Source organism: Culex pipiens, chromosome 2 (genome assembly GCF_016801865.2).
Source record: "Culex pipiens pallens isolate TS chromosome 2, TS_CPP_V2, whole genome shotgun sequence".
NCBI lineage: Eukaryota > Metazoa > Arthropoda > Insecta > Diptera > Culicidae > Culex > Culex pipiens.
The window spans coordinates 79038257-79066081 of record NC_068938.1 but is presented as its reverse complement, the minus strand read 5'-3'; the positions used below and the strand labels follow the sequence as shown (position 1 = coordinate 79066081).

At 36.6% G+C, this 27825-nt stretch overlaps 2 protein-coding genes across 5 annotated transcripts in view; one reads left to right on the top strand and one right to left on the bottom strand.

Moving 5' to 3' along the window:
* LOC120422968 (phosphopentomutase) overlaps window positions 1-27825 on the top strand; it is a 192028-nt gene that overhangs the window by 38673 nt on the left and 125530 nt on the right. Inside the window, exon 2 of the mRNA XM_052708945.1 lies at window positions 26684-26708. The gene's annotated coding sequence lies outside the window, so the exon portion shown is untranslated. The remainder of the gene's footprint in view (window positions 1-26683; window positions 26709-27825) is intronic.
* Window positions 1-27825, bottom strand: part of LOC120422975 (uncharacterized) — a 30945-nt gene that overhangs the window by 2190 nt on the left and 930 nt on the right. For 2 of the 4 annotated variants that reach the window (XM_039586575.2, XM_052708946.1), the window contains one exon: window positions 21695-21849. In XM_039586575.2, coding sequence (XP_039442509.1) covers window positions 21695-21849 — 155 coding nt within the window. Of the gene's footprint in view, window positions 1-4140; window positions 5418-13455; window positions 13998-21694; window positions 21850-27825 lie in introns of those variants that run through there. The other 2 variants (XM_039586577.2, XM_039586578.2) reach the window with 2 other exon arrangements.

The following is a 27825-nucleotide window of genomic DNA, read 5'->3' as shown; positions in this document are numbered from 1 at the left end:
TTACCTCGGTTTTTACTTTTTTTGCATATGTATGCGAGATAATTACACGCATTACGTTATTTTTTTACATTTAACATTTATTAGATCAATAAAACAAAGTTCTACTTGGCCTTGTCCACAACACACTGAACTGAACTAAAAACTGAATAGCTTCAGTTTCCTTGAAACAAAATAAAATTTGTTTGAAATTTCCAGTCCTTTGTATTGAAATGAATTACTGAAAAAAGTTTTTATTTATGTAATTTATGTCTGATGCGCATACGACCTTTTCAAATGCCACGCGTTAAAAACTTGGTTCGATCTTGGTTCGATTTTGACTTCACTCGCTTTGTATGTGGATGACAGTCGTGTCGTAACCGTGGTTGTACCCGACCCTCTCCGATTTCAATGAAACTTTGTAGACATGTTATCCTAGGCATATATAAGCCATTTTTGTGTATATGGAGCCAGTTACATTCGATAATGACATTTGAGAAGGGCGCAAGTGTTTTAAATATTTGTGTATTTCGTAATTTAAATATTGCTGTATCTCGAAGCCGTTGCATCGTATCAAAAAGTGGTCAAAGACAAACTTGTAGGAAATTTGATGGGCTTTCCGAAAAAAAAAACACTCCACTTTTATGAGATTTTTTGATTTTTAAGTTTAAAAGTCAAATTTGAAGGTGAGCCCACGATTTTTATTTTCGTTCAAAATTTTTGTTTAAATAGCCTAAGATGTTACAAAAAGACTCACGAAAAATGCAGGATGGAGCAATTCACCCAAAAAAATACAAAAATCATTTACTGAAACTGTTTTTTTTGAAAAGTGCTCTAAACGTCAAAATTTTCAAAAGCCGAATACGGGAATCGATTCTCCAGACAATTTTACATAAAAGTCTCCATAATGACCATTTTCCTAAGTCCAATACTTGTGAAGTTACAGCGGTTTTAACAATAAAAATTTTGAAAAATAGGGTTTTTGATGGTTTTTGGCAATTTCTATATGACAGACTTGATTTTTCGGTCTCGAAAATATTTTTACCGGAAAGCTCGTCCAATTTCACATAAGTTTGTCTTTGACCACATTTCAATTGGATGTATGGGCTTACAGATATAAGCTAATTACATTGCTCATAACTGAAAACATGATATTTTTTCAGTGTAGTATAGTAACCTGGATAGTTAATGAGCTTATATCTGTTAGTCCATACATTATTTTTTTATATATTATGTAAAATTTTCCAAGGAATCCAATAAAGATATTTTCAGACATAGGCTCTTTGGTCCCGAGACCTTCAAACAGCATTTTAAGTTTTCATTAGACCTTTTCAAATGTTAGGCTAGATATTTTAAACTTCCAACTATTTTTCCTCAATACCCTTTCGTTGGACGCAAACGACAGCTAAAATAGATTGAAATGGTGCGAAGTTATGATTTCTGAAAATGTGTTTTTTGCAAAAATCGACGAAAATGGCAATTTTTTGAACCACCCTAACACGGCGTAGGTCACCCTAATGGCCAAACAAAAAAATATGGGTCTAATTATTTCAGCCCGAGAAACACCAGAAAATTTTTTAGCCCGATCGGTGAACTTTTTTTTGAATCATGCTGTTTTCGTGGGGAATTGCTGTATTTTTCAGTCGATGGCACATTGAAAGTTAAAAGCTAGAAAAATTCTCTCTGGTTTTGTGGCAAATTTTAAAGGGAAAATTTTCGATAGTACTATAACTGTAATTAATTATTATATTAAAAGCATTTTTTGATACATTTTGCTTAAAAAAATGATTGAATATTAGGCTGTAAATTTGCTATTTAGTTTTTTACTCGTTTGTATTTATCAAAATTGATTAAAAAAAATGAATCAAAACATACATTGATCGGATCTAATCGAACACAAGCGCAGCCAGTCCGATATAATAAAAAATACCAAAGCATACCTCAAAAAAACAAAAAAAAATATAATAATAATAATAAACCCATGCAAATGTAATATTAAAGTTTATCTCCCCCTTACCCAACATATTTCCAAAAAATCAAGGGCAAAAAAATCTAGAAACAGAAATATTCATTGAAAAAAAAAAAAAAAAACTGTTTAATCGTTTGTAAACTGTTTGATTAACATTTTTAAAGTACATTTTTGCAATTCCACTGTGAAACTGTCAACTTTTCCTGCCCTTCTGGAGAAACGAAACGGCCTACTCTGCCGTTTTACGGCGATATGATGTATACGCCATTTTGGACATTTTCAATTTTATTGTACAGTCTGATAAAGAATCTTAAAAGCTACCTCCTGACGAAAGAATTTTTCAAAAAACTGCTCTGGAGCCCATTTTATTAAGCAAACAAACAATGATGTATACGCCAATTTTACTCATCATGATGTATGTATACATTGAGAATTGATAGAAGTCAAATTCAATACTGTTTGAATGTTGATTTGAGGTTTTGGGACCAAATCAAGACTTGGCAATATTTTATTACATTATTTCGATTTAATTCTTAAGGGGACGTCCATTAGGCATCATCCATAAAGTACGTCACGTTCTGAGGGAAGAGGGGGGTTTTGAGAAAGCGTGACGTTGCGTGTTAAAAGCATAGGGAAATCGTGACAAAGGGGGGTGGAGTAAATTTTGGCTGATTTTAATGTGACGTACTTAATGGATGACACCTTATCCACATCCACGTAGACACTTTTTTGAAAATTCTAGACCCACCCACCTCCTTTGCTGACAATTGTTCATGCAAAAAATGTGTTTATGGAGCATAGACAATCGCTAAGGGAGCGTTATTTTATTACGTAACGCAAAGTTGGATTTTTAGACCCCCTCCCCCCCCTCGTAACAAAATTTCCATACAAATTTTAAAAATTTTGTATGGAGCGTAACACGGCCTCCGACCCCCCTCCCCCAACTGCGTTACGTAATAAAAGAACGCTCCCTAATACCTTCCCCCCCCCCTTAAAGTATCCACGTGGACAATGCATTACGGGATCCACTCAGCTATCAAAATAGCTGGCACAAAAAATAAAGCCAGCTTTGATCGAGCAATGTATACATACATCATTGGGCAGGAAAAGTAGTGATTTTTTATTGCTATTTTTACGGCCAAATGATGTTTGTGGTTTAAAATCGTAGAGAATAGGAAAAAACAAGAAATTTTGTAGGGGCCACATTTTTATTGTACTTTTTAACAGTTTCTACAGAGCAGACCTCAAATTAGTCATTTTAAATTGAAAAAATGAACAAAAACAGAAAATCGTGTCTACAGCAAAATCACCTCAATGGCGTATACATCATATCGCCGTAAAACGGCAGTACTTTTCCCTACCAAAAATAACAGAATGGAAAATTAATACCTTTCAATAACAGTGCTGAAAAGTTCTACTTTTCAGCACTGAAATGGGTGCTGAAAAGTTGAACTTTTCAGCACTAGTATCGAAAAGTAACATGTTTCAATATTGTTTTGTTTTGAACGATGAATTTACTAAACACATGAATGTTTGACATAAAATTCCATTAAATAAGCGTTTTTCGGAATTGCAAAAAATGTTGTAAGCAACTCGTTGCAAAACTTGATTTTTTCAGCACTCGTCGTATTTATCCAACTCGGTAAACCTCGTTGGATAAATGTACAACTCGTGCTGAAAAAATCTTCTTTTTGTAACTTGTTGCATAAACTACTATTTCGCAATTTCAATTAAAGCGTTCACTTAACGTTGTGTAACGTAATTTTTGGATGACACCTACAATTGTACGCCATACACTGTAACTGAAAATCGCACTTTGCTGAGTTCGAACTCTAACTATTTTCAGTTACAGTGTAGCAAACTTAACATTCAGTAAACTATTTTCTAGTATGTGGGCCAAGTATCACGCATTCATTATCAGTATCATTCGTTCCAAAAAAAGATATTTCGTCGATAGCAGAACAAAGATAACATTCAACTCGTAGTCTAACTAACAACAGACTCTATCGATTAGTTGTGCAGGAGTAAAACACCTCCTTCGCAATGACCGATAAGAAATTTTAAACCGAATCAAAGTGATTCCTTTATTGAGCAGTAATAGACAAATAGAGGTTACTAATCCGTTATTGTGCACTGCACAGTGCGGAAGCTCGGTACTTGAGGTGACCAATTAGTGTTTTGCGCCGAGTGCTTACCGATAGCTTGAAATACGTCGGCACGTCAAAGTACTCCCGCCGGGAATCGATGACAACGACGAACGGTGACGCGGTAATGTTCCGCAAGCCTCTGAGCAGCGCCAGCAGGACGGCACAGACGAGCGTTATCACGACTACGTAGAGCACGTTGTGCGTTGTGTACAGGTTGATAATTTCCCAGCCTCCGCGCCAGGTGTTGACACATACCGTGCCGTAAATTTCGGTGTAGAGTCGCGACGCGATGTAGTACACGAGCCGATGCTTGTCGGCGTTCAGGTGGGACCGTAGTGGCCCCTGGAAGATGTTGAATACCAGATGACCGAAGACCCCGAGGGCCAGCGAGATCATCAGGCTGGTGGGCAGATCCGACGGGTAGAGGTACTCGCCCATCAGGTTCCACGTGCCCCGCCAGTAACCGACCACGAGGGGACCGATGACGCACGCGGCATACAAATTATCTAGCAGCTCCAGGAACATCCCATGCCAGCTGCCGGGCTTCGGACTGGTCAGGCCATCCTCTATTCCAACTATGCTGCCGCGCATAATGTTTCTGCTGGTGCCACCCGGAAGATTTCTTCATATAAAGCTAATTTGTACACGGCAAATGCAAATGCACCAATTTTCCTGGCCGCGATCACAGATGTACACACAGAACCACACACTGAACCCGTTAAATCGTCCCGTAACTGGTGCAGTCTTTACCGTCCCACTTGAGCACGCTATCACTCCGCGATCACCGGTCGCGATCTTGGTGTCACCGGCTGCGAATCATTTCCTGGGCTACAACTGCACAGTACTGGAGCCGCCCCGAGATTGAGCTCGACCTACGACGACGGCGGCGGCGAGCGGTTTGTTTTTGTTTCGTGTGAATCTACTGGTAGATGATATGGCGCGCACTTTTACAGCAACCGGAGTAAACACTGCTGTGAAGGCTGTATCCTTTTATATGTGGGTGATAGTATTCATCTTGTCACTTGTTTGAGATAAGACGGCTTAAGAACCCGGTGGTTGATTGATCCGATTGTGGGTGGTACCGCGCTGTGCGCTGGGAACTGGTTTTAGAAGATTTGATAACCTTTTTTTAAAATCAGCTAATTCAACTTAATTATTATTATGTTATCGAAACGCATTTAATGTTTGAACTTTCGTGATGAGTTGTTTCAACGAATCATGTTTGCTGTAATCTTTAAACGGTAGGCCTGGCCAATTGTATAGGTTTGTTGTTTCGTTGCATTGCAAAAGTTTGTGATCTTTTTGCAAAAGTTCAAATGTCATTATTCTGAAAACCAAAAAAAATGTTGTATTTCCCCGTATGAACCACCCTATTACTAAATATTGCACAGGCAAGAAATTGACATCCCTTGTCAGCTAGCCATTCTGTAGTGATGCTGAATCTTGCGTGCAGTCTATGTTGCAGGTGCTGGACATCCACCAAAGCAAGCTCAGACGGCATTGCGTACAGGTCGGTCAGTTTTCGCTTTCTGTGTTTTTATTTGTTTTTTTTTTATGTTTTCTTTTTTTTTAACAGCGTTTTTAAAAAGTTGTTGAAAATATAAAATTGCAGAGCAACCAGACAAAAAAAAATATATTAATAACACAAATATTTTTTTTAAAGGTTAGCTTTTTTTTTAAAAAAAAAAAACAGTGCCAATTAAAAGTTATGCAACTAGGAGCAACATTAATATTTACTCAGCTCGTGTCGTGCCATAAACATAAGTTTTTGTGTTGACAAGACATTCACAGAATAAAAAGCCAGAATAATTTGTTTTTGGAACTGTTGATGAAACGGAAAATCTTGAATAATATTTTTAAGGCAATGTATGTTCGAAAAATGAAATTTCTATACTTTTCTTTGTAAGCAAGGCAAAATCATTTACAGTGGACTCTCTCGTTGTCGATATTGAAGAGACCGTCGAGAGCGGGAGTTATCAAATTATAGAACGAAAAATCAAAGCAATCTAGTTGAAGGGACTGAAAAATTTATTGACAGCTGGAGCAATTTTGATATCGAGAAGATTGACAACCAGAGAATCCACAGTATAAGGTAACAAAGTAATTTCAATTAAAAATATAAAAATTTTAACGGAATGATAAATTCTCGTTTTCTGGGGTTTAGCTTTACCGTGGAATTGGATGTTCTAATTGTTAAAAAGGATAAATTATTTTATCATAATTTTGTGTAAAAAATATCATTAAGCAAGAACTTTCGTGAAATTCTAACTTTTAATTTTATTTGTATTTATATACAGTCGACTCTCTGGCTGTCGATCTTCGCGATATCAATAATTCTCCATCTATCGATGAATTCTTCAGTCCCTTTAATCTACATACTTCAATTATCTTCATTCCTCGTTTTTTCCCTTGCTTGAAGGATCTCTTCCTCGACGGTCCCTTGGATTCTGTTTGCTTTAAAAATCTCTTCCGGTTGTCAATAATTTCAATTTCTCATGGCTTGCATAGACATTTTTCTTGGCGAAACGAAGCTTTGAAGGGTGTTTGACATTAGTTTGTTTTTGTTTGATGGACGTTGCCATGATTCTCTCCCATAGCTGGGTATCAAGAAAAACATATTTTCAATCGAGTCTTCATTTTGCATCGTTCTCTAAACTGATGATTCTCTTCCTCGACGGTCCCTTGGATATTGACAACCAGAGAGTCGACTGTATTTGACAAATTTACAGCTTGAAAATTCAATCTGGTTGGTTGCAAAAGCAACCAAAAATTTTCTGAGACAAGGCTATAAGTTTTCTCTAAAAATGATCTTTTTAAAGAAAGCTCGTAGACACACCTTCATGTATACTTATCGGCTTAGAATCTAAAACTGAACAAATGTTTGTGAGACCAATAATGTCCCTTAGTTTTCTCGGCACTGGCTGAACCGATTTTGGTCAAACCAGTTGCAGTTTAGGGTCCCATACGTACCTATTGATTTGATTTGATTATGTTTTGATATTAGCTCAACAGTTATGTACAAAAATTTGTTTTTGTATATATCCTGATGTGACCGGAAATTGACCCATATACCATCATGTCATACATCAATGGATAGGTAATAGAAATAACTTCCAAACTGGTCCAAAATTTTACAACCCTATCTCAAGTTATGACCACTTAAGTGATACTTAAATAGTTTTTTAAAGCCGGAATTTAATATCTGTATACAGTATGTAAAAAAAGTATTTACACCCCTTGGGCACTATGCACATTTTGTGATGAAACATGTAAAAAATGTAAAGTTTGACAGGAACCTAGTACTACGTTTTGTTCAGAATTTCATGCCAAACATTTAGCTACAAAAAGCTCATGAAAAGATGATTTCTATGAAAAGTTATATAACAAATACTATTACGAAAATAAAAAAGGTGCAAAAAAAGTTTGTACACCTTTTGAAAAATTTACATAAATAATGTTATTTGTTGACAAATCACCATAAATCCAGTCTCTCAACTCCAAATAGGCATCCTTGACTGATTAAAAAAATTATTTGGATTGAATATAAAGTTTACTAACTACTTAGTATAAAAGTTTATATAACTCTGGAAATTCTATATAAAACTTATCTAAACTTAATTTTGCAAACTTTTGATTTATCTAAATGTCAATATATTACCATAGAGTTGCTAAATAAACATTTTGAAGTGGGTATAACACCGTTTTGGGGGTCTTTGTATCGATAGAATAGATTTTTCGTTGGAATTTCGTACCAACCCGGAATTACGTCGTAGGAAAATCCGCCGGCATCCGAACCGGTCCACGATTCACAAGTCAACCTATGAGGAATCGGAAAGGGTATAAAATTTCCGATCTTTTGATACCCATACATCTAGGTTTTCTTTAAAACCTACGTTTTTAAATACCTGGGCAAAAAGTAAGTTTGATCCACGAGAACAAAAATTACGAAATTCCATACATTTTTGGCAAGTTGCTCAAACGAATCCATAACAACGTTTTTGCTTAGGTATTTAAAAACGTGGGTTTTATAGAAAACCTGGATGTATGGGTATCAAAAGATCGGAAATTTTATGCCCTTTCTGATGCCACATAGGTTGACTTGTGAATTGTGGACCGGTTCAGATGCCGGCGGATTTTCCGACGACGTAATTCCGGGTTGGTACGAAATTCCAACGAAAAATCTATTCTATCGATACAAATACCCCCAAAACGGTGTTATACCCACTCCAAAATGTTTATTTAGCAATTCTTTGGTAATATATTGACACTTATTTGAATTAAAAGTTTGCAAAATTAAGTTTAGATAAGTTTTATATAGAATTTCCAGAGTTATATAAACTTTTATGCTAAGTAGTTATTAAACTTTATATTCAATCCAAATTATTTTTTTAATCAGTGTAGGATGCCTATTTGAAGTTGGGAGCCTGGATTTATGGTGATTTGTCAACAAATAACATTATTTATGTAAATTTTTCGAAAGGTGTACAAACTTTTTTTGCACCTTTTTTATTTTCGTAATAGTATTTGTTATATAACTTTTTATAGAAATCATCTTTTCATGAGCTTTTTGTAGCAAAATGTTTGGCATAAGTTTCTGAATAAAACGTAGTACTAGGTTCCTGTCAAACTTTAAATTTTTTACATGTTTCATCACAAAATGTGCATAGTGCCCAAGGGGTGTAAATACTTTTTTTACATACTGTATAAATATGGTCCGAATCCATGATCCGACCCATCATTAATTAGGTAATCGAAAGACCTTTCCATCGAATCCAAATCATTGAATTTCTGGCAACCCTGTCTCAAGTTATGGTCACTTAAGTGATATTTAAGTGCTTTATGAAGCCGGATCTCACTTATTTGCAGTGGATTATCTGGCTGTCGATCTTCTCAATATCAATATTGCTCCAGCTGTCAATATTTTTTCCAATCCCTTTAAATAGATTGCTTTGATTTTTCGTTCTATAATTTGAAGGACTAGCTTAATCCACTTTATTGTTGTTGTAAACATTCAACTGTGCCCGCTAATTATTCTAGGAATTCATTATGTCTGCAAGTCTTTGTAAATCCATTCCCGTTTAGCAAACGCCACGTGATTTGTAATGAGGAACTTTATCTAACAAGACAAATTATCGTTGGAGCTGATAGTTTCTCTTTCCGCAACTATCGCTTACATTGTGTACGTACTCATGGGCACGTGTCACCTAATGTAACATGTGAACCGTTGGATTTGATGAATGTGAAACAATGAATATAATTCATCATGTCATGAATATTAAGTCTATTAAACAGACGTTTACAAAAAACGGCAACCTGTTAACGTTGCTTTACCGTGTAGTTGCGTGCAATACAAATGCTTTAATTTGAGAAGGCATTCTCCTGGTAATCACATGTTTTAAACTACGGTGCGATTAGAGCGCAACGATTAGATCCACTTTGCGTCACTGTCACTGATAAATATGTTTTCTAAGTGCACCCGCTAGCGGAATTCTTGGTGATTTATCTGCTGCGAAGAATCTCCCGCCTGTTGTGCTCAGGTGACAGTAGTGGCACAAAGGGCTTGTCTGTATTGGATGTAATTGGCCGTGGTAATGGGGGTATTTCTCGTACACGGTGTGCTTCTGTATCTTCCGGTTGATCTTGAAAACATCAGAGAGTAATTAACTCTTACTTAGGCGAATTGATGATCGTATTAAAGACGCTGCTTTTATTTTTCAAATAGGGGAAAGTGGGGCAAGTGTAACAAGCTAAGGAAATGCTCGTTATAACCCATTAAAATGTTAAAAAATCTGTCGGATTTTATTATAATCATCTTTTTCTAGGTCTTGACTAAGACTTTGTTAGAAACAGTTTTTAAAAAATCCAGTTTTTTAATGTAAAAAATTGATTTTAAAATTTTTGATTTTCCGTACGTTCTACTCAACTAGTGGGGCAAGACGAAAAACCCGTTGGGGCAAGATGAACATTGCATGAAAAAACACGTTAATTTGCTAACAATTGAACTGTTATCACTTAGATACATCAGATTAGAATGTATTTGAAAGGTTTCTTCCATTTTTAGATTAAATAATAATATTTTACTAAGAATTTTATCGTTTTTACGAAAAAAATATTACTTAGATGATAAATAGTAAATTTTCATAATATCACTTTATTTTGTATGGACAATTTTTTTTTAACAATTGTTTATCAATTTTCAAGTACTATCAAGTATTTATTTCACAAAAAAATATGTTGTTGCAGCATTTCGTATTTTTTTCCATACTAAAAATCCATATGGTACACTTGCCCCACCTGAACAAGATTTTTTAAAAGCTCTCAACAAAAATAACCAAAAGTTAAATCATACTTCGTAATAGGTGCATGTCATTGGTAGGGACACTACTGATCTAGGAAAAATAGCATTTTGATAAAATGAGCCTTAAAACGAACCCTAAGCCTTATTTTGCACTTTCCAAATATTATAAGAAAACAAAGGTTTTGAAAAAACTTCACTAAATCCTATGCCCCGTGGCGTTTACGTCGTTTTGGCGGTTATGTGGTAGTAGAATCAGCTGATTGCATTGCTAGCAACAATTCCTCATACTGGAAATAATCAAAATTGTAAAAATTACTGCCGTACGAGCGATTGTTCCTCTTGCCCCACCTTCCCCTATTGGCGCTTGGCTCTGCTTTTATTTTGCTTTTGGAGCAGACAGGCTTGATGGCAAAAACAAAAACGTTAGTATTTAATACATGGTTTAACCACAACTTTCATTTTTTTTCAAAGGTCCGATATTTATGGGAACTAAATAAACTCTAGATTTACACTCAACAATTCCTCACGAAACAACATGATTCAATAAAAAAAGTTCTCCGGGGTTCCTTAACCCTCTACAACCCAACCCCGCCTTTAGACGGTGTGCGATTAAAAAAATCGCAAAAAAACAATTTTTCAACCAATTTTCGATCTTTGAAAAGCATTGGAAAGAAGAACTCTTAAAATTTGAGAAAATTTATGGGTTGCAAGTTTTACTTGTTTTATGTGACTTTGCCAATGATTTAAAAAATGACAATTTTTTAGGGATCAACTTTTGCTGTGTTTTTTACTAACATTTCCTATATTTTAAGTAAAAAGAAGTATGCAGTAATTTTTCTAGTGTCCCAGACTATTACTCTACGCATTTTTTTTAACAACTTAAATGACAATGGTGCCATTTTATAGCAGAAAATGTGAAAAACAAACAAAAAATTTAATAAGTGACTGTAAAAACAAGAAAAAATTGTATAGGCAAAATGTAATAATAGGAGGTGGTAGAATAGGCCAAATACTACCAAAAACAAACATAAAATAAACAAGATAAAAGCAAATTAAAATACTAAAAATAAAACAAGAAAAACATGAAACAAGAGAAGTAAAGTTTTTCCTAGAACAAAAGTTGCTCAACATGACCGCCTAAACATGGGAAAAATAAAAAAAATCGAAAAAAAAATTGAGCAGTAGAGGGTAAATTATACCCTTTTTTTTTGTTTGGCCATAAGGGTGGCCTACGCCGTGTTAGGGCGGTCCAAAAAATGCTATTTTCATCGATTTTTGCAAAAAAAGCCTCCAATTTTAGCTGTCTTGGACGAAAATAAAAGATGATTAGATAAGATTTTTAGGAAAAATAGCTTAAATTTTCAACAATCTAGCCTGGTATCTGAAAAGGCCGTATGAAAACTTGAAATGCAGTTTTGAAGGTCTCGGGACCACAGAGCCAATGTCTGAAAATATTTTCATCGGATTCCTCGGACATTTTTACGTTACATTTGTAAACATGGTGATGTTTCATTAACAGGTTTCGGAGATATGATTTTTTGAAAATAAAAATTGGGTTTCCGACGCGCCGTTCGAAAATACAGGAAAGTGGCAAAAAACGGCAAAAAAGAACTTTTTTTTTTACTAAAATTGCGATACTTTTAAAATTTAAGCGATGACCTATACATGTTTGGGTACCATAAGATGTGTCTTTCAATTTACAAAAATACGGGTCTAACTATTTCGGCCAAGGAACACACCAGAAAAAATTTAAGCCTGATTGGAGCCTGATGCTGTTTTCGTGGGGAATAAATTTTATGAAAAAATGATTCTACGTTTTAAAATAATTCAAATGAGAAATTTTCAATGCTTGTAGACTGTAAAAACACTAATTTATATGTATAAGAATTCTACAAACTTATATGGCGGACAAAAATTCTAATGAATGAAAGTAAGGGAATAAAACGTGACATTTGGATCAACACCTCAATTCGGTTCTCCCGGGCAGACGGTAATAACAAAATTGCCATGCCATTTCAATAACAAATATTGTTAAAATAACAGAAAGTGTTATGGAATCTCTTCGAAAAATCAATTTTTGTTTAACGGTTTAATAACAGTTTATGTTATCACAACCAAATTTGTTATTGGTCTGACAATAGTTGAAAGCCTAAAAAACTTTGGAATAAAATGTTGTGTTATGGAAGAATACGTCCAACTGTTACTAGGATGAACGGATAAGTTGTTAAAATAACAAAAAAATAATAAGAAAGATTTGTTCGAAGAATAAATTAAAATGTTCTTAATCTGTTATTACTGAACAATCTAATAAAAAAATTCACGACGCTGTATAACAAATATTATAACAAAAATGTTTTTGGCCTAGTGTTTTCAAATAACTCGGCAGAGCCTCGTTGGATAAATGTACGACTCATACTGAAAAAAATCTTCTTTTAGCTTCAAGTAGTCTGAGTTCTGACCGATCCGACAAGCGTTTGGAAAAATCTGCTCTGTAGGTTTGAACCATAAAGTAAGTGAACTTAATCACTGAACTTGAACTTTTATCATTAAAAGAGAAAACACAGTAAGTCTCATTTTACTAACATAATTTTGGCTCATGTTTTGGAACGCTGTTCTAATCGACATTTTTTCTAACTAGAAACTTCCATGCTGATCGATGCGGGACTGTGACAAATTTTCCGATTTCGTTAAAGTTGATAGTGTTTAACCCATATCGTCAAAGTAACTGTACAATCGGAGATGGTGGATGATTTCCTAAATTTTGAACTATGGCGTTTCAACTTTGACTGCTTTATCTATCAACAGGAAGTATCGAAATTCAATCACGTTTCTCCAAAATCAGTTCCCGCTATTCGGGTGCACTAGCGTGGTACCACCGCGTGTTACGCCCATAACTCTCTCCCAGCGTAAAACCACAACAGATTCTTCCCCCGGTGTTCGCCGTCGGCATTCAAACAAGTGACACAGCAAGTGCACGCTCGTCCAGCCAATTAGGTGGCTTTGGATTCGCGCAATTTTCAGCACTCGGGTCCGGTCTCCAACCCCTGTCTCTATTTGTGTAGTACCGAAAAAAAACAAAAGCTTCTCCAAACGGCTGCTTCCACACTTCCACGGCGTACACGCGTAATTTGAATAAATCACTTAGAATTGTTGCTGATTACATTTTTTTCTTTAAATTGATTGATAATTTGATTAATAGCGCGTTAAAGTGTCAAGCCTCAGCGAAATATATGCGCGAGGTGTTCCGCGCGCGGTAACCGGCGTGGACACAATCAACTCTGGAGGTTAAGGTCCGGCTGGTCCGCTCGGTCTAGATTCTACACTTTGGGAAAGGTCAGCTACCGGCGAAGCACTTGGAACTACGCGACGCGTGACGACGACTTCCGCCGACTGTGTTGCGTTGTGCGTACAGCTGGATTAGTACGGGAGATCCTCCGATGGAGGGAGCACGATCCGTCGTTGATCGCGTCGTTTGCAAAACTGCTGCGTCGATCCGACTTCCTCGAGGCACTCACAGGCACAAATTAGGCCGATTAGAGACGACGACGCCGCCACAAGTGAGCGAGGGCAGTACCGAGCGGCTGGATGATCCGAATCAGCCGTAGATCAGAAAGAAACTGTTATCATTCGAATTATTCTAATCAGCAAATGGCCAGTCGGCCTGGCCGCAGCGTCGACGAGCGAGTGAGAGGGCGAGAACCTCAAGAGTGCCCCCGCTGGTTGTATGTGTGTAGTGCTCACGCTATCAATCCAGAATCCGAGGGATTACTGTTTTGCTGACAGTATAACCTCGGTAGTGCGACATAGTTTTGTATGGCACCTCGCATTTCGTTCCCCGTCGGATTGACAAAGTCCAATTCGATAACAAACGTCAAAGCATGTGTGAGTGACTGCTGTACCTGGAATGTATCAAAACCAGTGTTCAAGGGTTGTCGTCGTGGTCACCGTGTACAACAGCTCAATTGAGTGGCTGTTCGGATTACGGACCGGAGCGGTACCTGCTGAGAGAAAGATTCGCGCGATTCAACCGTTTAGTACAAGTGAATCGGTTGATCGCGTATAGTAACCGGTTCAAGCAGCGCCGCAACACAAAATGTACTATACACTGTTACAAAACCGAAAACGTGCGTACCGTGCAGGACTGGAAAGTTCCTGAAATATTTCCAATCGGGCTCGATGCGTTTTGTTTGTGTTTTATTTATAAACACTGATAGTGACAAACAATTTGATGATTCGGCGTCTTCACGCAAGGTGTAGGAATTTGCCCGGGGAGACGCCAACGACGCGGCCTTTCTAGAACGGTTATCAGTTGTAAATGTACTCATTAGGGTGGGTACGGATTTTGAAAAGTTCTCAGATCAAGTTCTGGTGTGGTTCCCCTTGTAGGGCATACCCAAAGGGACTCTCACACCAAATTTCAGCTCATTTGGTTGAAAACTGGCTTGTCTCAAGCGGGTTCAAGTTTACATGGAAATTACTATGGGAAATTTTGAATTTTCGTTCATTCGCTCCTACAGGCCTGGGGAAAACATGTAGAAACTTCTAGGATGGCCAGAAATGAGCGGAATCGTCTGGAGAACAACTTTCCCTAAGAGACCAGGTCGATTCGTTCAACCCCCATCGAGCTCAACGGCAATACATCCGGGGTTTTCGGAACCAACGGTTTTCCCCAGAAAAGCATCAAATTTTCCTTAGCATGCTATGAATGCTTGATGAACACCGCGACGCCACATGTCAAACAGCTACCACGTGGACTAGCATCGCCTATGAAAAAATACTTTTTATTGCTTTTTGAACCAACGAGTTATCATTTATGGTGATCAGGATACTATTTATCTGTATTCTGAACCTCCAAATAAGAAAAAAAAACTGTTATGGTGCAAATTTTACAATCACGTGGTAGCTGTTTGACACGTGGCATCGCGCTGTTCATCAAGCATTCATAGCATGCTAAGGAAAATTTGATGCTTTTCTGAGGAAAACCGTTGGTTCCGAAAACCCCGGATGTATTGCCGTTGAGCTCGATGGGGGTTGAACGAATCGACCTGGTCTCTTAGGGAAAGTTGTTCTCCAGACGATTCCGCTCATTTCTGGCCATCCTAGAAGTTTCTACATGTTTTCCCCAGGCCTGTACGAGCGAATGAACGAAAATTCAAAATTTCCCATAGTAATTTCCATGTAAACTTGAACCCGCTTGAGACAAGCCAGTTTTCAACCAAATGAGCTGAAATTTGGTGTGAGAGTCCCTTTGGGTATGCCCTACAAGGGGAACCACACCAGAACTTGATCTGAGAACTTTTCAAAATCCGTACCCACCCTAGTACTCATTACAAGTTTGGGTCGCTCCGGGAAGAACTACGTGACGTTGGCCGATATGGCCGGCTAAGGTAAAGGGCTTGAGATCCGTGTAGGAGTACACAGCAAATCGGAGAGGTTGTTGTTTCCTTCTTGCAAAATCGTTGCATTTCTACGTCGTCGTGCTATCTTGTAGCATCCGCCATTTCGACGTTCCGAGAAAAACGCGTTGCAATGTTTAACCTTTAATAAACAAATACTAGAGCACGCAATGTAAACAATAACAAACACGTTATGTTTGGTTGACCATTCTGTACATTGCCCCGAAGTTTGGTTGGAGTTGGTTGCTGGAGTCTCGAGTTATAATTACAAATGTTTACGGTGGTCTAACTTGTACGTGCGTCAAACGCGTTCTGACCTGAAATCCCTTTGGCCAATTGTCGAACTTACATAAATTTTCAGGGAGTGACAAGATAGCACGACAAAATTGAAACTACTTTCATACGAAAAGTGACAAAAAATGACAATTTGAATATCTCAGGATTGAAATCGAATTTTTGGGATCAAAAAAGGTCGTTCTTAACTCAATTTGACCCAAAATGCACGTACGACAAGTTAGCACGACGGCGACGATTTATGGATAAATTCTGAAACAATTTGATTGTAAAAAAAGTCTAAGTTTGATGCAAATCGTTTAGTAGATTTTACATTAGGACATGAATCAAAACTTGTATCGATTAATTTCAGCAGGTTCAAAGATACTAACATGATTGTAACATAAATCTCGTTGCATCAGACTCTTGTTGATGTAAAAAGACCAACATCTATGTTTGAAGAATTGCAAATATTACAAAAAAGTGAATTTAGGTTTGCGAACAAACAAAAGGCTACACCGACCAACAAAATTTTCTGCGCAGGTTCAACTCGAGGGAAAGCATGAAGTTTGAGATCCCCAAAACACATACACATTGAATTTTTCAAAATTAGACAGGGTCGAATGGTTTCTCTCCAATGCTTGTATGGAGAATGAAAAGGTAATATGAAATTAGATTTTCTTGGATTTCTTGGAAAATTTAGATAGATATTTATTGTAAACAGAGATAACTTCATAAGGCCCCAAGATACGAACTTTTCAAAGTAAAAGTTGGCATTTTTGACGGCACGCGCGTGAAAAAGGCTTTTTCGTGATAAGCGATGAGGGCGCATTGGATGGCAGATCCGCTGTCATTCAGTGTTATGATAAGCAACATTGATAGACAGATGTGGATGAATTTTTATTCATGTACTTTGATCTGGGACTGCACGCGAATCGTCAGTGGGCAGTGCATGTGCGATGGCCATTCAAGCATTACGTGGACACTTATTCAAAATTTTCTTTTAAAATTAAATATAGTTCTTTATGAAAATAACTGGTTTAAAGTTAAACATGTATTTTTAATATTGGCTTCAAGATAAATTTCAGCCCGGAAGCCGACGATTAAACTTTGATGACCTTTAAGATTCGGGTTACCTTAAATGTAATCAGAAAGTTTTTATATATTTACTCCAAACTTATAGTCATCAGTTTCATAAGCAATGACAAAAAAAATCTGTTTAAAAAGGTACACACGTAGCAATATGTATATCATCTAACTGCCATATCACAAAATATTCACACGAAATAAATCGATGACGCACATCGCCGTTCATTCGTCTTTTAATCAGATCATAATATTTACCAGTTTTGACAGGCAGGCGTGCTATGGTCGTGATACATGTACCCAATTTCCCCAACTGTCACAAGAGATAACTATTATGATCTGATTAAACAAAAAGAATGGACCCAGAAAATTCCGGGAGGTCGATGATAACCGGGTACACAGCTTCATTGATTTTTACAATTCATCGTGTATATTTATAAATCTGGATGATAAGTTAGAAGAAGACGCATATAACATGACAAAGGACTTTGGTATTCGCGTCATACAATCAGATCTTCTTATTATGCGTACTGAAAAAGAAAATCAAATTTGGACATTATCTTCTGGATTGCCTGAAGAGTATAAATAGATGACAGCCGCCTGTGTAAAGAGATACCAAATTGAGTTGAAATTCGGCCTGTCACTGCTGTTTGCTTTGGAACATTCGCGGCGAGAAGAAATTATCAGCAATCCATCTTTACCGTTGACAGCAGTTGAACTTTCCACTGCGGCAATCTTTGAGGAAATCTCGCTACATGCGATCAACACGTGAATTTGACATACAACTCAGAAGAGTCACATTGGATGTATAGATTCGTCATGATTTTTTCAAGAAAGATTATCAAAATATATGCATATAAAAACGATTTAATAAAATGAATACTGGGAAATAATTTATTTTGTTTTCCACGCAGAAAAGATTTAGATCCTCTGGCAACCCTATTTTGGAGTTGTATAACCCTCCAACATGAATATACCTTCTACAGTAATGACGAATGAGTCATCCATTAATTTATTTTGTGATTTGTTATTATTACACCCAAAACTGGCAGCGCTAGTCCAAGAGAATGATCGTCTCGAGTCGAGAGAATAGTGGTACCGTTCACGGACGCAGAGAACACAGCTCGAGATGGGCGATAGAACTATTCTCTCGAGGTTCATTTGCAAAAAAAGTTCATCCGTCAAACAAAAAACCAAAAGTGTCGACAACGGGAATCGAACCAGAGACCTTTGACAAACCAATCCAATGACTTAGCTGCCTCGGCCACCACAGCTTGGTGACCATGGAGAAGTCAGAAGTCGATGTATGACACTTGTTGGAGATTTATTGATTCAACTAACGAATGAACTCATTTGTTATGATGGTGTGAGTTGGTACCATAGGGACGTGGCGTTACATCGTGCTGCCATCTGTTTTTTTAAGTGAAAGAGTGGAAAAGTGCTGAGTCATCGTCTAAAAATAGACGGCGTCCTATCTCGCCCAGCAAAATTAAGTCGATAAAGTAGTCGGTTTCGATGAGAAAAAGTGGAAAACGTGGTCTAAAAATAGCGACGCCATCCCCCTATTATTCTATCGATTTTGGCACTGAACCCTCAATAAATTTTGAGAGAACGATTAACTTGATTCTGAATTTTGGTGTAGGCATTTTTTATTGGCCTTGCTTGATTTGGCCATTTTCTAGCTATGGTAAAAGTATGATTTTATTAATGTAATGATTTTCTATGATTTTTCAAACATTAGTCTTGACCTTCACAGCTAAAAAAGTAGTAATCCGCCTGCGTGTAAAAGGCCTGGGTGTAAAATAAATATTGCATTATTTTATACAACTTTATGTGATTTTACACCCTGAAATATGTAGCCCATCAGTATGGGAAACCTACTTGCCCGAAATGTCAAGCTGATATATGCGTTTATCCTTACAACTTTTCATCGGTCTGATGGCCAAGTGGGCTAAGGCGCCAGTCCTTACCGTTGCTGCTGGGTTTGAATCCCGTCGGTTGCAACTTTTTTTTTGTGTTTGCAAAAAAAATGTACATGCAGTGTGTAATATGAAGTGTTTATTTTGACGAAGGTGGTGTGCATGCTTTTGCATGCGATTTTACCATCGGATTTTTTGCTGTGTTCTCGACTTGTGACTTAGTGGAATTTTGGTGATAAATATAAGTTGGAAATAAATACATAAATTGTTCGCTTTACAGCATTGCCATGGCGTTCTCGGTTGCGAGATCCATACACGAAACTACGTGTCCGAAGGCTTGAGACAACTGCAAACCTCTCTTCACACCTTAGCTTCCATCTACCCCGGGATTCGAACTGATGACCTTTGGATTGTGAGTCCAACTGCCTACAAGTGAATCTACCGAGACAGGATCCAGGGAGTCGACCTGGACTGAGCTAACGACCTAACCTCTAGGTTAGACCGGGGCCAACATTTACTTCCTCGTCCGACGGAAGGCGTGATCGAACAAATTTCGTCTAGAAAAATGCCACTGGGACCGTCTGGGATCAAACCCAGGCCGACTAGGTGAGAGGCAACCACGCTTACCCTTACACCACCGGTCCTGGAAAGCATGTCTAAGAGTTTGTATTAAAAATAGACCTACAAAATACATTCCAGTAGGTTGGTTAAAATTTTCTTTTTCAATTATCTTTTTTTACAGTTACTAGCCAAAGTTGCAAAACATGTTTAATATAAGTTTAAAATAACATTAAACTATCTAACTAATTTTCAAGTATTCTTAAAAGACTTTTCGAATAAATTTATGAAAATTTTAATGGATCAAATTTGACGATGCATTTTTCACTGTCACCATGCGAGCTTTAAGAAGCTTTTTCGCACGCGCATGGTTGATATCGCATTCCACGATCACCAGTGAAACTTTTTTTTTAGAACAATAGACTCCACCTGCACCAAGTTAGTATCTTATATATCAATCTGTCACACGAGGTAGAGGCGCCCCTTTCGCTTTCTCTGTGTCCGCATTCAAGCCGCGCCGGTGACGGTTATCATCATCACTAGTAGCAGCTGCTATGCTAAGCTAGTGTGTGGTGGTTGACAAACACTTGAACACCGGCTAGTAGAGCTTATCACTTTGTTGTTTAGCGGACTCTGGTTTGGATTTGCTCATTGTCAGAGTAACACTCAGTCGGTCAGTATTCTTGCTAGAGAGGTTATGGAGCTAGGGATTGTTGGGTAGTAGCTTGGTTTTCTTTAAATTCTTTAAAAGTAAATATTCAAAACGACCTAAAGTCATAGGTTTCCTATGCAGATAGGACTTTATGAAAATTTTATCTAGAAGTTTCATCAAATTAAAAAAAAAACTGTTTTTTTAAGATCATCAATATCAATTAATTCTACACCCAAACAATAGTTCTCTGTCATTGAATGCTGCCATTAAAGCAGAACGTTTCATTCATCAGCTTTGCTTTCAAGCCGTCGTGGCCTTATGGTAAGGAGGGAGAACGGCAATCAATGATTGCTGTTTCGAAACTTGATTTCCGCTGCAACTTTTTTTTTTACAGGCTTTGTCTTTCCTTGTTCGGGTGTATTGTATATTGCGCGTATTACCGAGAAAGACACGCGGCTAACCAGCCTCGAAACGACGCGCCGCACTTTCGACAAATGCGTACTGTCAAATCCCATACTGCGCGTTTTGTTTTTGTTGATCTTCTTCTTCGAATCGCCTGGCATTGTTGCCAGGTATGTTTTATATTGCACCAAAAGTGCAGAAAATCGCTGGCAACAATGTCTATGGCATATTCTGAAATGCCGCGCGGCGTGTACCTTTGAATAAAACGGACAATACTTGTGGTAGGATAGTTTGTATGACACTGAGAAGCCGTTGATCATGTGGGTGAATCATGCAGCACTTGAGTTTTCAGTGTTTGAACGATTATTGGCATTGGGGTTAGGCTCTTTGCGGTGGATTCCCACCGTGAGGTGTGTTTGCGAAGATGTCGTGGACAAGTGACGACGACCCATGTTTGTTTGATGTATAGATTGATTTATTATTATTGCTGTGAAAGGAAAGCACTTGAAGAGGTCAAAGGAACTGCAATGGAAACTTTCCTGTTGGTACGAGGAACATTAACCTTATCACAAGATGGTTGAAGAAAAAATGATCTGATTTGAGTTGTCTTATGAATAGACGTGGAATTGTCTGAGATAGCATTTGGTTTTGTTGGAAATTTTCCACTCACTGAAAACAAGTGTCATTCTTTGAATGAGCAACACAGTAAAAATCATGGCAATATTACATCTGGGGAGTGTTACATTTTTTTATGCCAAAAACAAATGTGTAATTCTACCACTTTTCTGTTGGAATATCATTATTTCAGTCTAAATTGTTGTAACATTACATCATAAAAGAGGTAATATTCAACCTTCTGAAATTACACTTTCCAAATTTTCATTTTTTTAACTTTGAAGTCTCTCCGATTGGGTCCGTGAAAGCGGAAAAAATAACTTTTCTAAAAAAAACAAATAGCGCATTTTTGTAAAATACCAAAATTACAGGTTCCTCTTAAATTAACAAACGATACTCTTACCTGTATTCGAAATCGCGTTGGAAAGCTGAACGCACACTCCTTGTGGTCGGTCAGGATTAGAAAGGGCGGCGCGAGCAGGTTGCGGACCGATTTCATCAGTACAAGTGGAACGAAGCAGATGGCGGACACCGTCATTGCCGGCCACACGTCGTGATCTGGAAAATTGCAAAAACCGGACAATTAAGGGGGCGCTTGTGTTGTTTGCGTCTCGTGAAATGTGGCTGTAACATTGGAAAAAACTAATTTGAAGCGGGAAATAACTATAACAGATGATTGAGTGGAACGTGTGCTGCTTTGGATTTGTCAGGGATTAAATACTTAAGTGTGTGACTGTTAGGGTGGCTAGACTTGGTCGATTTTTCAGAATATGTTTTTTTTCGGTTGCATTTTTAGGATCCTGAACAACTTTTTATAATTTGTGATCGATTTGTTCAGTTCACACTTTGCGCATTGAATTTTAGTTTTGTAGTGTAGTTTAGAATTTGTCTTTTTTGTGAAACAAGATCGTGAAAAACCCTACTTTGAGCAACTTGGGCGGAGGGTCCAAAGCTCTATCTCAAACCGTTGTTTTTTTTTCATTTCTAGGTTAAATTTCCGAAACAACCTATGAGTCATGGGTTTCCTATGCAGATAGGACCTTTTGAAAATTTAATCTAGATTAAATCTAAAAATCATTTTGTATGGATCGTCATAAACATTCAACTCCTCCCCCCCCCTCGCACTCAAAATGCTGCCTTATTTGTGCATTGTGCCTTACAAAAGAAGGGAAATTAGTGATAAAAACGCAAATCAAATTTTCATATTACTTCAGATTAATGCTACACTCAAAAAATAACTCTGCAAAGTTACAAAAAACAGAACATGACATTCTAAAATGAAAAAAAAAAAAAAATAAATAAATAAATAAAAAAATAGTTCTTAACTACAAGTTTTCCCTTCTGGGTCATTGCAGATTCGAAAAGTACACTAAATACAAATAATTCTTGAAATTGTAAATTGTGTTCATGAATTTCAGAACCACGAATCATTTATTCATGAGTGTGGTGCATTTGCACTATAAACGAGAATATATTCCTTCGTGGTTCTCATCTCAAATTCATGAACATTATTTACAATTTAAATAATTGACGTTTTTCCATGTTTGTTAAATTTGAAACTATTTTTGTATTTTTTTCTACGAGAAAAGGTTTTTTTTTTATTTTGAACACGCTATCAAATTGTCTAATTTTTAATAAAAGTTCGTTTGACAAAATTTCCAAACATCACTATTTCAGGCTGCACATTATCTCAACTCAAACGAAATCGGGTAAAGTTGCCCCGACCCCTCATCGATTTGCGTGAAACTTTGTCTTAAGGGGCATCTTCTGTCCCTAATAACGAGTCCGTTTTTAATATCTCGTGTCGGAGGGGCGGTACGGCCCATTTAATTTTTGATCATGCGAAAAAAATTTGTGTTAAAGGGACTTTTATTTGAAATGGGACGCCCGATTTGATTCATCGAAAAAAACACTGAAAAAGTGAACTTAAACATTTTTTGGAACATGTCATTTCAAGGGAAATTTAATGTTCTTTTCGAATCAACATTAACTCAGAAAGGTCATTTTTCAGTTTTCAAAATTCGGTATCTTTTGAAGGAATTTTCTGATCGATTTGGTGTCTTCGGTAAAGTTGTAGATATGGATATGGACTACACTGAAAAAAAATGATACACGGTAAAAATTTGTTTTGTGATTTTTTATTTAACTTTTTGTCACTAAAACTTGATTTGCAAAAAAAAAACACTATTTTCATTAAATGATTACATCGAAAAATGAAGTTGAAATTTTTTTGCGACCAATATTTCGATTATTGGAAAAAATCAGTATTGATTCAAAAATTCATAACTCGGTCAAAGATTTTTTGCACAACCTGAAAATTTCTGAAAAAATAGCATTTGATGTCCTCTAAAACATATCAAAAAATAAAAAAAAATAAAAATAGTGTTTTTTGCTAATCAAGTTTTAGTGACAAAAAGTTAAATAAAAAATCATCAATTTTTTTTTACCGTGTATCATTTTTTTCAGTTGTGGCCATATCCATACCTACAACCAGGGCTGCGGAGTTGGGTCATATTTCAAGCGACTCCGACTCCGACTCCGACTCCGGCATTCTGGGATTAGCCGAATCCGACTCCGACTTCGGCTCCGGCTTTCAGATCCAACCGACTCCGACTCCGACTCCAACTCCGGCCCACCAACTCTAGCTGACTCCGACTCCGACTCCGACTCCAGCTTTCAAAAAATGGTTGGCTCCGACTCCGACTCCGACTCCACATATTTTTTAATATTTCAAAAGTTAGTCTACTATTATTTCGAAAACATTGATAAATAGGATTATTTGAAAACTCTTTAAGTTGAAAAAACCGGAAAAAAATCTATTTTTACAAGTTTTAGACGTTATTGAAACAGAAATAAAAAAACGCCAGTTTTCAAGGCATTTGCAGAAGAACAGTTTGGTAAGTAAATTTGGATTTATTTACTTAACCTCAAATTTTCATTCAATTGATTAAGGTGAAGCCGTTGATCATTTTCGAAGAAAATTAATCATCACTATAAAAAATTGTGTATTAAATTCAATTTAACGAATTTCAGCACCAAAAGGAATCAGCATGTGCCGGTTGTTGCCTTCTTGAAGCCACTGAAGGAATTTTTGATCTAAATCAATTGTGCTTCAAAATTTATATACTTTTGTGGCACAGTCATTGACGTCCTAGTTGGCAATCATTGATTAATGACGATTTCCATAACTTAACAAGGAATGGGATAATCGTTACCAAAAGGAATCAGCATGTGTAGGGCACTATTCTAAACAACTTGTTGAAGGAATTTTGTCAAAATATTGAAAGCGACGCAAAATTTATATCTTTGAAGGAAAAATCATGACAATGATGGAAGTCTTCACGTTAAAAGCTAAAATATTACATTGTTGTTTTTTTAATGATCATAAAAAGAAAGCTGGCCTTAATGATTGATTTAATATAAAAATTCAATTTGCTCACTTTTAAGTTCACATTTATAAGAAGCACAGTGACTATCAAAGTTACCTTGTATTTTTTAATAACAATTTTGAACGAAACTATTTTTTAAAGCTCCATTGAAATTTTCAAGACGTACATCGACATCACGCCAAGGCTGATGAAGTTTATTATTACAAATCAATGTATCTAAAAAAATCTTCGTGGTAAGGACGCTTAAGGGGTCCTTTTCAAATATCCGTGCCCTAGAAACATTTTACCTCGGAATTCTGGATTTATTTGAATATTTTTTTATATATTTAAAAGGAGGCGCGTGATACTTCTTGCATCTTCACCTAAAACGAAGCTTTATGAATGGTCGTGCGCCTCCATGAAAATATATGAAAAAACTTAGAATTGGATAAAAAACAAAAATCCACAGGATAAATATTTTCTAGGTCACGGATATTTTTTTATCTTGAAATCCTGTCCTATCCTGAAATCTTGAGATTTGTTCAACGATAATTTGCAACAATATCAAAATAGTTTGCCTAAGGATCAACATTCTCAGACACTTTTAATTTTTTGTACAAAGTTATAAACAAAATGCGCATGTTGAGTTCCAAGTAATAGATTGTTATAATCGTTGAATATTTGTTGGAAGAGTTATCCTGTCAGTGATTTTTTTGTTTTCGATTTCCATAAATAGTGATTATTATTTATATTTTTTTATGTACCTCGTAACTTTTTTCCTGAACATTGATTTACTTAAAACCACCAAGATTCGCTATCGAGGTATAAGATGACTGTGTGTGTACTTGTTTCAGAAAGAACTAGATTAAATTTGGTCAAATTTGAGTTTAAAGGGTACATAAATATTGGCAAAAGGATGCAGTCAAAAATCAATTAAATATTTCTGACTACAAAACCAATATTTTTTTTGAGTTATGATGATACTACATACTTGGGTAAGAGCTGATTAATAGTTTATCATTTAGTATTCTCTAAAAAAAAATGACAACGCATGCACGCATGCAAATTGAAAAAAAAAATATTGGAAGTTTTGTAAATTAATCTGTTATATAGCAAATACCAAAAAAATAAAAAATAAACATATTTTTTGTTGAATTTAAGATTACTCCGACTCCAACTCCGACTCCAGCTAATAAAATTTAGCCGACTCCGACTCCAGCTGTTCGAGTTTTTACGACTCCGACTCCGACTCCGACTCCAAGCTTCCCAAAAAGACCCGACTCCACCGACTCCGGCTCCGACTCCAGCTCCGACTCCGACTCCACAGCCCTGCCTACAACTTTGCTGAAGACACCAAATCGATCAAAAAATACAGATTTTTGAATTTTCATGTATCATTTTTGTATGAACAGCTGCCAAATTTGTATGGAAAATTATATAGATAAACTAATGATGCAAAATGGCTTCTTTGGGCATAACAAAGGCACCAAAAGTTTCAGTCGGATTAAAATTACAAAAAAATAGAATGACCGAAATCTGAGAGAACTGCTCAATGATTTCTTTTTAATTTTGAGTGCGCCATCAAATAGGGCGTCCAATGTTACAAAAAAAATCCCTTCAACACTAAATTTCCATCTTGTCACATTTTCAGGATGCAAACTATAGAAAATGCAAACTATCAAAAATGGAAGGGGTCCTACCGCCTCTCCGTCACGAAATATTTAAAAAAACGAACCTCGGGTTCGTGATCAGGGTCAGAAGTTACCCCTGAGGACAAAGTTTCACGCAAATCGAAGAGGGATCGGCGCAAGTTTTCTCGATTTCGTGTGAGTTGGTGGAGAATTATCCATGTGAAATGGATGCAAAATGGGCTATCTGACGTTTCGACAAGCCACGTATTACAAAACTATTTTGAGCATTTTTTTGTACAGTACCCTTTACACAAATACTTGAAGTTGTATTCCATGTTATTAATAATAAATTTACAGATAAATAATATGCTTCTTTTTCGCTTCTCTTTTCAGGAAAACCAGATTCGTTTTAAAGAAGGTAAGCTGAGTGATTAAGGCCAATATTTGTTTTTAATCATGGAGAATTTGTACGGTTCGCTTTTTGTACGTATTGCACGATTTTAAAATGATTTGTTTTTTCAACAGCATCTTACCTAATTTTTCATGCATACTTTGGAGAAAAACCATTCCGATCTTTAAAATAATAAAAAATAAAAAACAATGAAAAATTCACGTTATTCTGGGAACTTTCTAGTTTATGCTTCCCCATGAATTGCATCGGTGTTAATTAACGGTGCACATGAACCAGAGCTTTTTCACCCAGATTTTTGTTACAGACATTTTAGACTAATTTTTTTAGTTTCTCCAAAATTACGGGAACTATCGATATAATTTTATATTCATCCCCTAAGCAACCCTTTCCATAAAGAATTACAACAAAATTTGTATTTTTTTATAATCAAATTATTTCAGGATTGGGTGCGTAACTTCAACAATTTTTGAATAAGAATGGTGAGTCAGTACATTCTTGATGGAATAACATGCTTTCCCCTAAATCACAAAAACCAAATAAATCAAAATCAAATTATTCGCTCTACATCATTGCCTTGGCGTTCTCGAATGCGAGATTCCTACTCGAAACTAGGTGTCCGAAGGATTGATTGTTGAGGCAATTGCAAACCTTTTTTTGCACCTAAGCTTTCATCCACCCCGGGATTCGAACTGACGACCTTTGGATTGTTAGTCCAACTGCCTACCAGCGACTCCACCGAGGCAGGACCCAGGAAAAAGACTTCTACACCTGGACTGAGCTAACGACCTAACCCTTTAGGTTAGACAAGGGCCAACATTTACTTCCCCGTCCGACGGAAGGCGTGGTCAGACAAATCACAATATGGTTCAAATAAATGTGTAAAGGCAAACATGGCATACATTCTTTATTGACATATCTTAAACTCGCGTTTGGCTAATATTGACTTAACTTTGGGAAGAAGCACGTATCGCCTTTGTCTATTTCTATCAAATTTAGTATCCACGCTCCATATAAAACCATTTGGATAACTTTTCACATTGGAGGTTGAAGAATTTCCTAAAAAAATGGTCCTCGTAGTTTATGGATGGCCTCTTTCATTGTTTATTTTATGTTGGTTACAGCT